Source organism: Cydia pomonella, chromosome 26 (genome assembly GCF_033807575.1).
Source record: "Cydia pomonella isolate Wapato2018A chromosome 26, ilCydPomo1, whole genome shotgun sequence".
Lineage (NCBI taxonomy): Eukaryota > Metazoa > Arthropoda > Insecta > Lepidoptera > Tortricidae > Cydia > Cydia pomonella.
In genome coordinates this window covers 4,394,351-4,410,134 of record NC_084728.1, presented here as the reverse complement: position 1 = coordinate 4,410,134, position 15,784 = coordinate 4,394,351, and the positions used below count along the sequence as shown (strand labels likewise).

Sequence of the window (15,784 nt, the reverse complement as noted above, 5' to 3'; positions counted from 1 at the left end):
TGAGACGCTGCGACCCAAATTGAGTTAGTGTTACACGTGTAAATATATTAGTGTGTGTATATTAAAGGAATAATCTTACACAAATCGGCCTAGTCCTACTGACGTTTATAATTTATTTTTATTGCCCATGTTAAACAATATTTATTTAATTAATTTAATAACCGTTTTAAATATTTTTACAGAATTTTCAATCGTGTCTGAATGCTGGATAGGTCTGTGCCTTCGATGCATAACCTTTCAAAGAATGACAATATGGCGGACGAATATTTGAAATGTCACAATTAAGAATTATTTTTAAAGTGTGATGAAAAACATTGTGTGTAACTCCGTTGGTAAGAATGTTGCAAATTCGAGTCTTTAATGCATGCATGCAAAATTTTACTAACCCTTCTCGTTGCACAATGTAATATTATATAATATGGGAATAATAATCTCTTGTTAACAGATATACTGTAGGTACAGCGTACAGGTTGCTTTTTCAACTCCATCAGTACCAACCCCAAATATGCGAAAAATGGCGTTTCTATACTTTTTTTACTACAGAATATAGGAGGAAAACGAACAGACGAATTACCTGATAGTTAGCAATTACCGTAACCCATGGACACCTAGTATACAATGTTTGTTTAATATATAGTTACACTTGAATAAAAAATTGAATTTATTTTTACCAACTCAAAAAAGGCGAGCTAATACTCAATTCATCGGAATTCGGAATGTTTTTTTTCTGTTTTAAATATTTTACCCATGATAAAAAAACTTAAGACAAAAATGAACATTTATAACTTAGATTTGTTTAACTGACTGAACCCTAATACTTAAGAATAATTAACGATTGTTTATTTTTTATGTTTATTGTAAATTGCATTTACCTACATAAAGTTACAATATAATTGAGTACAATGACACGAGCCTGCAAGGGCACAGCAATTCTTATTCTAAAATTATAAACTAATTATAGATATGTCAAAGATATTAAAGTAATAATATCTAAACAATGGTTTTTTCATAAGTTAAAATAACTCAACTCGGTCAAAGCTATAATACACAAATTTTTTTTTTACATCTACAATTCATATTTGAAATAAAATTAACAATCAAGCAGGTAAAATTACGAGTACCATTATTTATGGCTAAAATAAAGCCGATACGTAATTATACCTCAGTAAGTTCTTAAGTGCGTAACAGTTCTGTCAAGAAGTAGAAGCATTTATTCAGCAAGAATACTTTTTAATTATTATTGAATATGTTGAAGTCGGTTTAATATTTGGGCCGTTTTTATTTTGTTTCGCTTTCTCTTTTTTCTTAGATTTTGATTTAATTTGGTGGATAGATAAAGTTCCTTATTCTGTACGATGTAAGCGCAAGTTCACCGTGTGTCTTACAAAATATTCCACTGTTCATACGTTTCATAAATTTTCTGTAACTCAATCGGAATTTTCATAAATTATTCGTCCCTAATTTGGAGGTCATTTTTATTCCGACCAGAACAAGGAGCTATTCAAATCTATCATTTTATAAAAATCTGTGAAAAATATAAAATTGACGAAATAATAAAAAATTGGTCCATTTAATAGTGTCTAGTATTTTATTGAATAATTTTACACACATTGATAAAGGACCAGAGTGAACCATTTGTGCCTAATTTAGATGCGGGTCTTTCAACCCAGTTTGTGCTCGTGTTTGTGGATACTGGACCATCCTAAGCATATATCATTACTAAGTCGTTATACGACCATTCGGTATAAGTGTATTTAGATTTACTATTTAAAAACAAAATGTCGAAAAATACAGAACACCGTGTTAAGAAAAAAGTTTTGAAAATTTTGAAGACTGTGTTTCATTTGGTGGTGCTTGGGCATTTTTGGGTGATATGTGTTTTTGGTGTGATTATGTATTTGAATATTACTGAAGAACAGCTGAAGGAACCTCTAATTTTGATGACGAAGACTTATGCGTTGGCGTATGGGACTATATGGAATGCGGTGAGTACGAGTACTACTACTAATTAGTTGGGCTAGTAACGAATGGCCGGTATATTAATATTAATAATAAATTATTATATAACATGTTAACGGCATCAATCATGGGACATTTAAGAAGAAAATTGGAGTATTTTTGATATTTCACCGACACCTGTAAAATTTCTACCGCTTCTCGCGGTAATTTCTGCGCAAATCTTTGCTCTTTTTGTTTTCTAGGTATTTAATGAAAGCTACTGCAATTGGTTTAAATATTATGATAAATGTAGTTACTTGGTCGTCTTAAGTACAGGTGTTTTCATCGAACTACAATAAAATAAGTATATCTACTACTGCGTTTAATTTCGCCGCTAGGGGCTCGAGTTTAGACGGAAGTCTTTCAAAACGTCAAATGACTCAAATGCATAGAATTTTTGAGGATTGCGACTAGTTGCAAGAAATAAGTATAGAAATCTATGTAACTAGAGGTCAAAAAAGCGGCCAAGTGCGAGTCGGACTCGCCCATGAAGGGTTCCGTACCATTTATGACGTATTAAAAAAAACTACTTACTAGATCTGGTTCAATCCAATTTTCGGTGGAAGTTTGCATGGTAATGTAAATATGTCATATATTTTTTTAGATTTTTCATTCTGTTATTTTAGAAGTTACAGGGGGGGGGGCACACATTTTTTCATTTTGGAAGTGTCGCGCAAACTATTCAGTTGAGAAAAAAATGATATTAAAAACCTAAATATCATTTTTGAAGACCTATCCCAACACGTATGGGTTTGATAAAAAAAAAAATTTAAAATTTTTATGACGTATTAAAAAAAACTACTTACTAGATCTCGTTCAAACCAATTTTCGGTGGAAGTTTGCATGGGAATGTATATCATATATTTTTTTTAGATTTTTCATGCTGTTATTTTAGAAGTTATGGGGTGGGGGGGGACACACTTTTTACCACTTTGGAAGTGTCTCTCGCGCAAACTATTCAGCTTAGAAAAAAATGATATTAGAAACCTCAATATCATTTTTAAAGACCTACCCATAGATACCCCACACGTATGGGTTTAATGAAAAAGAATTTTTGAGTTTCAGTTCTAAGTATGAGGAACCCCCAAAATTTATTGTTTTTTTTTCTATTTTTGTGTAAACATCATAATGCGGTTCATAGAATACATCTACTTACCAAGTTTGAGCTGTATAGCTTTTATAGTTTCGGAAAAAAGTGGCTGTGACATAATCGGACAGACAGACGGACATGACGAATCTATAAGGGTTCCGTTTTTTGCCATTTGGCTACGGAACCCTAAAAATGACCCCATGGGAATAAGGGCTACCGCATTTAATGTCGCCACTAGGGGCGCTAGTGTAGTACGGAGGTTTTTCAAAATGTCAAATGACTCAAATGCATAGAGTTTTTGGGGGATGAAAACTTTTTTATCGTGAATTTTCACTCCATATTCATAATTGTGGTAAACCTTTTTCCATCTTTATTTAATAATTAATCATGGTAAACATTAGATTATGAAGTGTTGAATTAAATAGTGCAATAAATGTTAGTGGTATAAAAAAGTGCCAACTAAAATATATGAAAAATAAATCATGTTCAAAATTAAAAAATATGTTTTTTATTCTACAAGTAGGCCTCAAGGGCTCTTTTACAAGTCAATACAACATTTATAGTAACATATAGTGACATGAAAAATACATAACAACATTTATAAATACAACAGCCAATACACTGGGCAAACATTACATTATAATAATCTTAAAATAAATAATTACTACAATACAATAGAGATGTATAGTCTCTATGGTTAAAAATACATTACATCTGGAGATGTATTCTTTTTTTATGGACGATCATGTGGTATAATTCCCTCAAGGTCCAATACGTAAGTGTCATATATGTGATCTTAGAATATTTCCACTATAGATTACTATAATGTAGATTATTATGTCAGTCACATACTTAATCTGATTATCTGTAAATATGAAATGTATGTATTTCTTTATGTCACGTTCCGCACGTACCTTTTTTATACAGGATGATATTCTTTTTTTATGGACGATCATGTGGTATAATTCCCTCAAGGTCCAATACGTAAGTGTCATATATGTGATCTTAGAATATTTCCACTATAGATTACTATAATGTAGATTATTATGTCAGTCACATACTTAATCTGATTATCTGTAAATATGAAATGTATGTATTTCTTTATGTCACGTTCCGCACGTACCTTTTTTATACAGGATGATTGTAATATGATAAATTCAAAATATTATTCATACCTAATCTCCTTACGAAAAAAATGGTTAAGTTCCACTTCATACTGAAAGCTGAATTGCAAAACCGCAATAATAAAAATTAATAGCTGTTGTTGTTTTAACAATATATCAAAAAAAAAATTGTCAAAAAAAAATTCTGATACAAGCTGTTGTCGCTGACTGTACTTTTCTTTCAACACGCAACGAATACTCATCGAGACAATTCTAAAAATCCCAAACACAATTAGGCGTTTTTTTATCTCAGACTTCTATGGCCACCTCATGTGTCCATCATCAGATGAGCTCGATGGTGCCATAATATTGCATTGTCACCCAACTTACATATGTATGTGAAGTATCATCTCAATCAAATAACGGGAAGTGGGTCTAAATGTAAGTCGCTTGCAAGATTTGACCGGAACATACAAAAATACAAACAATAGAGGAGAGCTTATAACCGCAAAAACCAAAGCTGTTACGAAAGAAAAATTGCGGGCATCTTTCTCTGTCACTCTAATTACGCCTTCATTGGAGTAAAAGAGAAAGGTCCCTTTGGACCCGGGTATATCCTTAAACTACGTCCAAAAGAAAGGTATGGGCATTATGAATGTCATCCCGCTTTGTGTGGTAGGGAAAAGCACAGCGGATGTCATTCCAGATCTAGAGCAGAGCCCAACTGGGGAAGTACCTCCACCTTACAGAAAACAGCAGCCAAATAACACTAGACCCTACTCATAGTGTTGTGTTTCTGCCGGTGAGTAAGGTTGCCCGAGCTCAACGAGAGGAGGGAGGGTTATTCGGGTCGGCAACGCGCATGTAACTCCTCTGGAGTAGCAGGCAGTCCATAGCCTACCGAAACTGCTTACCATCAGGCGGGCCGTATGCTTGTTTACCACCGACGTAGTATAAAAAAAAGATCGGCACAATTTACGAATTTCGGTTTTCACGGTAGGCCCTATGAGAGGAAATTAACAACATGTAAGTATACTTACATGTTGCTTATTTGTGAGCATACTTACATGAAAGGGCGGTTTTTTTGTGATGTACGTGTATTGCGTGTAGGTATAAGATTTAGATTTATTCCAATGAGGGGAGTACATAATAAAAATAGTTTATCTGTATTTACATTTAAAATGCCTACTATTTATTAATGTTCAAGGTAGCTATCATCGTCATCAGTATGTAACCTTGTATTTAAAGTTTGTTATTTTGCCCCAACCTGCCCTGGCAGCATGGTTTCATTTTTATCACTTGTCACTATGCCTGTCACTTTCGCACTTACTTATTTGTTAGAACGTGACAGGCATGGTAACACGCGTTAAAAATACTACCGTGGTACCGCCGCTGGTAGGTAGTTACGACCTTTTTAAAACTACGTCCAATCTATTAACAACCTGTTATACTGCAAGCGAAAAGCGTAAGTTGAATTTTATGTTACGCGCATCAATTAATCACTTAAACCTAAAACCCTTCTTATTCAAACACCTTCGACAGAAATGGAGCGTTTTACTTACATTTTGTTTACGAAGTGATAGAGAGCACAGAGTGCTCAGTACATACATCGGTACCCCTAGTGTAACTTTGATCGACATCATAACGTGACGAACGCGTTTGCGTTAAGTCTCATTTTGTATAGGATTTTGAGTTTCCAAAACGTCCCGCTTGGCGCGCTCTTTCGAAATCCAATACAAAATGAGACTAAACGCAAACGCGTACGTCACGTTTGGAAATCGAATTTATTTACACTAGGGGTACAGTACCCCTAGTGTAAATTTAGTCGATAGCGAAACGTGACGTACGCGTTTGCGTTAAGTCTCATTTTGTATGGGTTTTTAAACAGCGCGCCAAGCGGGACGTTTTGGAAAGTCAAAAATCTCATACAAAATGAAATGACACTTAACGCAAACGCGTACGTCACGTTTCGCTGTCGAAAATATTTACACTAGGGGTACAGTTTTGTTATTGTTTTTTTCGTAGTCGCCATCTAGCGTCGAGTTGCGGATTTTTCAGTACTGCTATTTGACACTAGATGTTACGGGTGTCGCGACTGACGAAAAGTGTATTGCTCGACAATTTACAACTAATATTACAAGCAGAAGGAGTTGAAAATAGAGTTCCGGTTAATCTGGTTATTTATTTATTTATTAAAACTTTATTGTACAAATTTACAAAAAAGTACAAATGGCGGACTTAACGCCTTGAGGCATTCTCTACTAGTTCATCATTGGGCTAAACAGAAACAGTTAGTATGGTAACGTGTTGTAAAGAGTTGATATGAAAATAGACACAAGTCGACTACTATGATGCTATACTTACACAAAAATACATTTTAAATATACCTACATATAGACAAATTCAATATATACAATAATTATGTACTAAGTGTGAGATATCACGCAGAAATTTGGTCGCGAATATTGCTTACGCAACTTGCTTTAATATCAACTGAACATTTTTGAGCATTCGACTTTTCGTCGCGACATCTATTGCCAAGTATCAGTACTGATAAATCCGCTACTCGACTTTGGTAGAAAATCGATGTATGGAGTGACTCATGTTACTTATTTCTCTACGACCCAGCCTACTGAACCCTAATACTTAATGATGAACGATACCGGACCGTCCTAAGCATTTATACTTGGTCATTACTAGTCGTTATACGACCATCCGGTATAACTATAATTAGATTTACTATTTAAAAATAAAATGTCGAAATATACAGAAAAAAGTGACGAAAACAAAACAATTTTAAATTTTTTTAAGACTTTGTGTCATTTGGCGTTTTGTGTGCATTTTTGGGTGATAAGTGTATATGGTGTGATTATGTATCATAATATTACTGAAGAGCAATTGAAGGAGCCTCTGATTTTGATGGCGAAGACTTATGTGTGGGCGTATGGGACTATATGGAATGCTGTAAGTTATGGCAACGTTTATTTTTATTTATTTATCTTAGGTATTAGGTTAGAGTTTTATAATGTGAATATACACCGTGTTTTTTTTGATTTGCGTTAATTTCGAGGGTGCATTCCTGAGCTTAAATTAAGTAACTTTCTCAAAGACACCGATATTCTAATTAACTCCATTTCGGAGATAATCAATCATTATTTTTTATCTTATAAGGCCCTTACGAGCGTGTACACTTGCCTTAGGGCCGGTTTACTTATTGATTAGTGTTTAGTGCGAGTTCATACATTTGCTACTAAACGTAAGTACTATCTCGGACGATCGACGTTCGAAATGACATTGATATGTCACAGGTTTCAATTGTTTGGTTGAGTTAAATGTAATGCCCGTGTTACAACAACGCTATATGCAACATTTAGTTACTTTTTATAAAAATAAAAGTATAAAAAAAAAAAAAATTATTCAGTAACTTCATAACTTAACAATATGCAGGTTGGCATCTCTTTTTAAGTATACAAGATACCTGTGTCAAGAGATACCGCTCTTCCTTACTGGTTTGCTAATTAACAATAACAAAACAATGGTTAAAAGAAACAAAAAATTAACTAAAAAATTAATTTAGTTACATTTAACGTAACAGGAACTTTGAATTTTATTAAATAGAAAGGAGCTAAATAACTAATTGAAGCCACATGTGTGTGTGTGTATGTGTGAGTGTGTGTATATGTGTGTGCGCGCGCGTGTGTATGCGTGAGGTGTATGTGTGGGAGTGTGTGTGTGTGTGTGTGTGTGCGCGTATGCGTGAGGTGTATGTGTTAGCATTAAACTGTAGCATCTATCTGGTTTTTAGCATCTATGTAGTAAAAAATACAAAAAAAAATTTTTTTTTCAAAATTAACTATGCCTTTTAGTTTCTGTAAACGTACTTACCGATACCCCGAAGTTAACGAAATTCAATAAAAACACGGTGTATAAAAAAAACTCATACAAAACAGTACAATATACAGGGTGATTCATGAGACGTGAGCAGGACTAAGCCTACACAAGCAGTAAATGTTAATGAACCGTTCATCATCATATTTAAGTAAAACAATCTCGTTTTATTTCTGTTATTTAACTTTTTGGGAAGGACAAATTTGATAATCTACAATCATGGACACCCTACAACTTTTAATTAAGAAAGATAAAACCTCTTTAACTGTTATGACAGCAGTTTGATTATGAAGAAAACAAAATGTCACACTTGAGTGAGATACGATTTTTCAAAAGTAACCAGACTCCGATGACATTCAATTTGTCACTTGTTATGGATAAAACAAAGAGGGTGACCATACATGGCGTAAATAAATTAAAACATTTTTTTTTGAACAGTAAAAAATAAAAGAACGTGAATCTCACAAATACTGGTACGAAACAGTTGCTTATAACTTACTGAATGCTCAAGCTTGATCCTGCTCACGTCTCCTGAATCACCCTGTATATATACATACTTATTATAAAAAACTTAACCAATAGCAGTGGGACACTCCTCCTTTCGGGTATTCTCGGCTCCATTCGGCTCAGCATTGCTCCGAGAAATTATTAGGGTTGGCACAATTTGACGTCCATATGCATGCACGACCACAGATAAGATAATGACTTGAATTTTGACAACCCTAAATAGCCGAAAGGAATAGTGCCATACATTAGAAAGGGATAGCATGATTCGTCCCTATAATGCCTATTCTGTGCCTATAATGCCACCGGCAGCGGTTTAAGGGAAAAGGGCAAGCAATACTATCACTACGATACGGGCATGAGTGGTGGGGGAAATGACGGAACGGGATAGTCTTATGTATCTTTTAGTAGGAGTAGCAGAGAAAGCGTTATTATCGTTTGACCTTCTCACAGTTTTTTATTCGCCACCGTAAATTTTAGTATGGTTTATTGGTGGGCAAATAACCCGACCAAATGACGTAGGTTGTTTTTGGTATGTCGTCCGGAATGTTAAAGCGTGTTTTTAATTTTGTCGCATTGCGTATGAGTAGGGCTGCCATCTCGAATTTCGCCAAACCCGGACAAAGATTTAAAAAAACCCGAACATTTGGCGTAAATCGCATTTTTTCCCCGGACGAGTCCGAAAATAATATTTTTTAAAAACAAGACCTTTAATTTTACATGTAGTTTTAATGTGCTTCCTTACATGAAAAGTGTCGGACACTTCTTGACCCCCCCCCCCCCCCGGACGGCCCCCGGACGACCTCCAAACTAGAACAAATCCGGGAAAACCTGGACGGATGGCAGCCCTACGTATGAGATACGGTCCTACTACCATCTATGGAGCCTATAGTGTCGTAACTAACTAACTAACTGCTTTGGCTCAGCGATCCAAAACGAATCTTGGCCTCCGAAACGAGAGAACGCCACCTGTCCCGATCCAGCGCGGTTTCCTGCCATGAATTGGCATTCAGCCGACGCAGGTCCGCCTCCACGACATCACACCAGCGGTACCTGGGGCGCCCGATCGGTCGACGGCCGGTTGGTCGCCCCAAGTACGCTTCCTTGACTACGCGATCCTCCCCCATTCTGAGTAGGTGACCGAGCCAGCGAAGTCTGTGGTCTACAGTGTCGTGGAATAATAAAATCGTATATGGCTATATAAGACATGTACATGTTATTTGTAATATCATTAACCTTTTACTTGGGATCGGAGGATTGATTGCAATGAGTGTCATAAAATATCCATCTTTATAGTGTGACTGAAATATATAATTTTAAATATATTAAAAAAAAGTGATATTATTTGAATGTTTAAAAACATCAATTTCACGTTTGAAATATGGCAATTATAATTATCAATGTGCATTTTATTCACAGATATTTTTGTTCAAATATAATAAATATCAAAATATCTAAAACCTTGCCAAACCATTGACATTTTACAAGAGATGGAATAACTTTTGTCAGCTCTCCTTTTTTTCGTAGATTGGTACGAGTATATTCTCCAATGCGAACTGAAATTTATATTTACTATAAACGCATTAATTGAGGAAATAAATAAATATCTGAGTTGTCTGACGGAAAATATCGTGCCGTTACCTACTAATAATACCTACCTACTAATGCAATTATGTTTAAAAATAGAATTCTGACCAGTCATTATAACACTGCTAATGATTTTTCTAAACGAGTTCTGCATAATGCCTTGATTACGTACCGTACAGTGGCGAGACAGCAAATTGGTACTCGGCTGAGAGAGAGTACAGTAGAGTGGTGACAATTATCTCTATGGCCTCGCATATTAATGAAAGAATAACGATTAAAATCAAATGGCGCTCTGAAAGTTTTAAACATGTGTCGAAAGATGGCAGTAAATTAACTGTGGCTACATAATTTTCTTTGACAATCCAACAATTGACAATTCGTGTTTTTACTAATTCTACGACACAATAGGTGAAATGCCTTTGCCATTCATGACGAGAAAAAATTAGCCGTCATAATATTGGATTTGAGTCGCTTAACTTTGCACTCAGATAAATCCAACTTTCAGATTTTACGATTTTGGTATTCATCATCTTCCTCGCGTTGTCCCGGCATTTTGTCACAGCTCATTTACTTATTTATTATTATTACAATATATTTACACAGCATTACAGTTCGCACCAAAGCGCTGGCAAATTTATACATGCAAAATAGTAATTACATAATTATTGAATTACAATTAAGTCATACAAATATTATAAATTAAAAATATGTCAAGTGGTTTAAAATATGCAATTATACAATTTCATGTCAAACAATACGATAAACAATAGAAAACAAATCATTCATCCATCATCTCACAGTATTTCAAACATTCACGACATACATTTACCCATCTGCTAGCAAACACATCGCAGTCAGGAGCTGATGACAAGAACGCGTTAATTGTTCTGAGGGCTCGAAGAATTGGAGAGTTTCTGCAGGAAACTGTACGCGCAAGAGGAACGGCTAAAAGACTAGAGCACCGCGGCCTGAGCTGGTTCTTTGGCACGAACGGTACCGAAAGTCTTACAAGTCTTGACACCAAGTCGGGACAGTCACTCCCCTCAATATGCTACACATACGTGTCAAAAACTTGTAATTACGCCTTACTTCCAGAGAGTTGAAGCCAAGTGATCCAAGCAAGAACTTAGTAGGGTATAGATAGGGATAGTACCCATGCAATTGTTTATAGAGGCACCTTAAAAATGCTTTTTGTACTCTCTCCAGAAGCAGTGCATAAGTACTCTCATGAGGGTTCTCATGGGAGCCTGGAGTCCGCTTGGCAACTAATCCCAGGAATTGGCGTAGGCACTAGTTTTTACGAAAGCGACAGCCATATAACCTTCCAACCCAGAGGGTATACTAGGATTTATTGGGATTAGTCCGGTTTCCTCGCGATGTTTTCCTTCATCAAAAAGCGACTGGTAAATATCATATGATATTTCGTACGTAAGTTCCGAAAAACTCATTGGTACAAGTCGGGGTTTGAACCCGCGACCTCCGGACTGCAAGTCGCACGCACCGCTAGGCCACCAGTGCTTTTTTTTACTTGCTACTCTCCGTTTTTTCACAATTAGGTATGCTAGAATGAAACATTCCATTACATAACTATCATTCGCTAACGTTTGTCATTAGCATTGTCGTAATTGTCGACTATCATCAACATGCAACATTACGTCGTGACATTGAAGTTGTGTATATCATTGTCTTAAACCGGTTCAGGATGCTAAAAAAATAAGTCAAGCGTGATTTTTACTTACAACACTGATCTTGAACTATTATTTTTACTTACAACACTGATCTTGAACTATTTTTATTTACAATAACAGTATACATAATGGATATATACAGTTGTTTTACTATAACTAGCTTGAATCTAATATATGCCCTTGAGGCATTGCACCAAGGATGCTAGCGGCTTTTCCTCGTTGTAACGTTATGCAAGAAAGCTGCCAGCTCTTCGGTCACCAGTTACGTCAACCAGACGCTTCGCGAATTCTGTGAAAAAAATTTGCGCGCTGGGACTCCATGCACCTAGGGTTTCAAAAGAGCCTGGGGTCCGCTTGGCAACTAACCTCAAGAAATGGCGTAGATATAGTTTCTGTGAAAGCGGGTCATCTGACTTTTCCCAGCTAATTAATAATCGATGATTGATTTTTTGTTATACCACGTGTGTGGCAAATAAGCATTAATGATTATTAGTTGGATTGGTAAGGAGTCACCGTAGCCAATAGACGCCGGTAACTTGAGGAGTGTTACATGCGCGTTGCCTTTTAAAAACCTGTATACCCTTTTTTTTACCTATACTGTAGCAGACGGGGGGAAACTGCAGCGTTTGGGCGTTCTCGGGTCCGTATTTCTACAAGCAATTATTAGGGTTGGCAGAACTGGACGTTCCTTTGCGTGCACAACTACAGTTGATAAACACTTCAATTGTGACAACCCTAAATAGCCGAAAGATATAGTGTCATACATTAGAAAGGGACAACACGATTCGTCCTTGGATCGCTGTCAAACTTCGGTTTTGTAGGACGTTTCCTTTCTGTACGGCAGTACTATTTACTTATTCTATAACTGTAGACTTAAAAAAAAGAAGAATTAAAAAAGTTTGCCAGCGTCGATTGGGTAACAATAGCCCAAGACAGGGGAATGTGGAGTAAAATGGAGGAGGCCTTTACTCGTCAAGAGGTCCTTAATAATAATAAAAAAAAAAAAAAAATACTAAACTTATTGTACAAAATTACCAAAATGCATGTGAATTAGTTTGATAATTATTTAATTTATTATTGTATTATTTATTAATTTAATTATGAAATGTATTATTAAGGAATTAAATGGCTTAAATAAAATAAAAATAAATAACTGTAGACCCTTGAGAAACTGTCATTGCTCGCGTAAAGGACGCATTTACTTCGAGGCATGATAAACAGAAACGCAGAACTTTACTGCTAATTAAAACAAGAAATATTACTTTGCTAATCCGCGAGAAAATAACGTGCGAGTCAATCAGTGCTAACCCGTTATACTTACTTGCGTATTTTTACATGCAATTAATGTTCCCACCCTCCCACCGCAAAAATAAATACGCAAATAAATATAACAACCCACCACCAAACGTACAAAACTCGACACGTATTTCGCCTCTCTACGAGGCATCCTCAGGAGATGTTGGAGATGTTGACGGTCTGACACCCGACAACTTAATTAATTATTTGAGAACTTACTGCGTAAAGTGGGCGTTTTCTGTTGAACTCATGATATCAAAAATTCTAATAAAATTCTATATATGTAGTAGTTTTTGCGTAGGTTGCGAACAAATGCACCGATGGAAAACTTATCAAAACTCACTTATTTGAGATATATGTATAGATTGCTATTATGTATGGATAAGCATCACTTACGTATCACTAGTTGATCTTAATGTAATTTGTTAATTAGCTACTCACTGTTTTTTATTTTAAAATTCTATAACAAATTTAGGGAAGTATAGGCCTAAAATTAAAACATTATACATCTACTCTTTTTGTATAAGACTGTTTGTTTCTAAATAAATATATATATATATACAGGGTGACCTTAGCCATTGGACAAACCCTGAAATCCCACGTAGGGTTACTTCTCAGGAATGCTCTGACATTAATATTTTTTAATTAGAACAAAAGATAAAAAAAAAAATTTTTTCGAACAAAAGTTATTTGCTATAATCGACAACAAAAAGAAACACACTGTGTTAATCTTTGGCAGTGTGTTTGACAATTTGTTCGAAATATTTACATACAGGCTGCTCCAAAGCAAAAAATGATAATTTGTTAATTTCTTCGAAACCGCTACACCGGTTGTTATGATACTTTGTACACTGGTTCTAAATACTCTAATACATTCGTACATTTCGGCTTTGTCCAATGGCTAGGGACACACTGTATATATATTATTGATCGAAGCGTCAGTAAGGTCTACGTTTTGAGTCGGGCAATAGATGTGGTGGCCAATTCTTCAATTAGCTCGATCTTTTAAAACAAACGAAATAGAGCGAAAACAAGTGTTGCATGAAAAACTAGCTGTGTTTTAACTATGGTATCTGAAGCTACATAAACTAATTACAGACATAAATGGATCATATTGTAAATTGTAAGTACAAAGTTTCAGAGCATAACTACGTTTGAATGGAGAACCGAGCTTGCTGCGGACTCTTTAAGATAAGATGAAAACCATTATTTTTAAGTAACTAAAAAACGTATCCTTCGTAAAGATGCGTTTTTTAGTTACACTGAGGTAAAAATGAAAAATGTAGACGAACCTTAAAAAAAACGGTCGAGAAAAAGCATTCGTTTAAAGGGCGTTTATTACTGCCAGCGGATCCCTAATATATAGCTCAAAATACGTCATCGTTCTGAAAGGGCGTGATCTCAGACTATGCCATGTTTTATAATTATTACTAGTAGTCTTTTCACATTATCCGTTACGTTGACTCCTTTATTGCTTTATCAACCTTCCGGGGAATTTAAAACAATAAACGATAGAATAATTTATTTGATTATTTTTAAACAGGCCAGCCCAAATAGACAAAAAAGTTGTGACATATTAGTTATTAAAAAAATCTCCTTTGTCTTTGATATACAAGCATTTATTAAGACAGTACAAAAAATATCATAGTATTTTGGGCCATTTTAATAGTCTAATAGACTATTGTGTACATAACCGATGTGTTAATTTAACTAGTAATATAAATAAATTGAAAGTAATATAAACTTAATTTAAATTAATATAAAATGGTAAAATCAAAAACCGAAACTATCCAAGCAATTAGTGACAATGTTGCTGTTGGTGAAAAAACTGTTATGCTCACTCTTTTCAAAACAATATTCCATTTATTATTTTTGGTGCATTTCTTGTGGGCCAGCGTGTATGGTGTGTCGATATTTTTGAACCTGACGGAAGACCAGTTGAAGGAGCCGCAGATAGTGATGATGAAGACTTATTTGTCGTGTTATGGTACTAATTGGAATGCGGTAAGTTTACAAGGTTCTTAACTATTATAATAATCAGCCCAAAAGCTAGTGGTAAAAGCTGTTGCTCAGGATAGCCTGGGGTTTTTGGTACGGGGATGATTTACACTAGCAAAAAAAATATTTTCTCTCAAACTTGAAATGAAATACACAGACTTATTTCAAATTAGCTCCGGAAATACTACGTATCCGGTGCGATGAGTGAAGATGATATGTAAAGGAATTCATACAGCCTTATACACCTAGGCCTGTAAAGTAATTAACTTTCTTTTGTTTTTAAACGTCAAATTATGAAAATAATCTTAGAATTCTACCATCAAATAGTAGAAGATTCGTTTTGTATTTTTATTTAGCTGGGTAAACCTATGAGTAAAATAAATTGACGACTTTTTTTTCATTGCAAGTTAGAGAAAAGCAATATACAAATCTCGGCGAGAAACGAGGTTGCCGGCCGCGTATCTCTATTTCTACTTGCCCTGTAACCGTTCGTTTTCTGGTCTCAATAGTACTGTACTATAACATTTCTAAGCACATTTTTGAGCTTACTACCAATATTTAATGCATAGTTTCATAACTATTTTACAATAAACAAAGCTCAAACACACACGAAATCAATTCCGCACCCGAGG

General features: G+C 35.1%; 1 protein-coding gene across 2 annotated transcripts in view; it reads left to right on the top strand.

Moving 5' to 3' along the window:
* Positions 1-6,908: 6,908 nt before the first annotated feature.
* Positions 6,909-15,784, top strand: part of LOC133532012 (androgen-dependent TFPI-regulating protein-like) — a 41,468-nt gene continuing 32,592 nt past the window's right edge. The window contains exon 1 of one of the 2 annotated variants that reach the window (XM_061870495.1): positions 6,909-7,155. In XM_061870495.1, the coding sequence (XP_061726479.1) occupies positions 6,946-7,155 (210 nt within the window). In that variant the 5' untranslated portion in view covers positions 6,909-6,945. Of the gene's footprint in view, positions 7,156-14,839; positions 15,159-15,784 lie in introns of those variants that run through there. The other variant, XM_061870494.1, reaches the window with a different exon arrangement.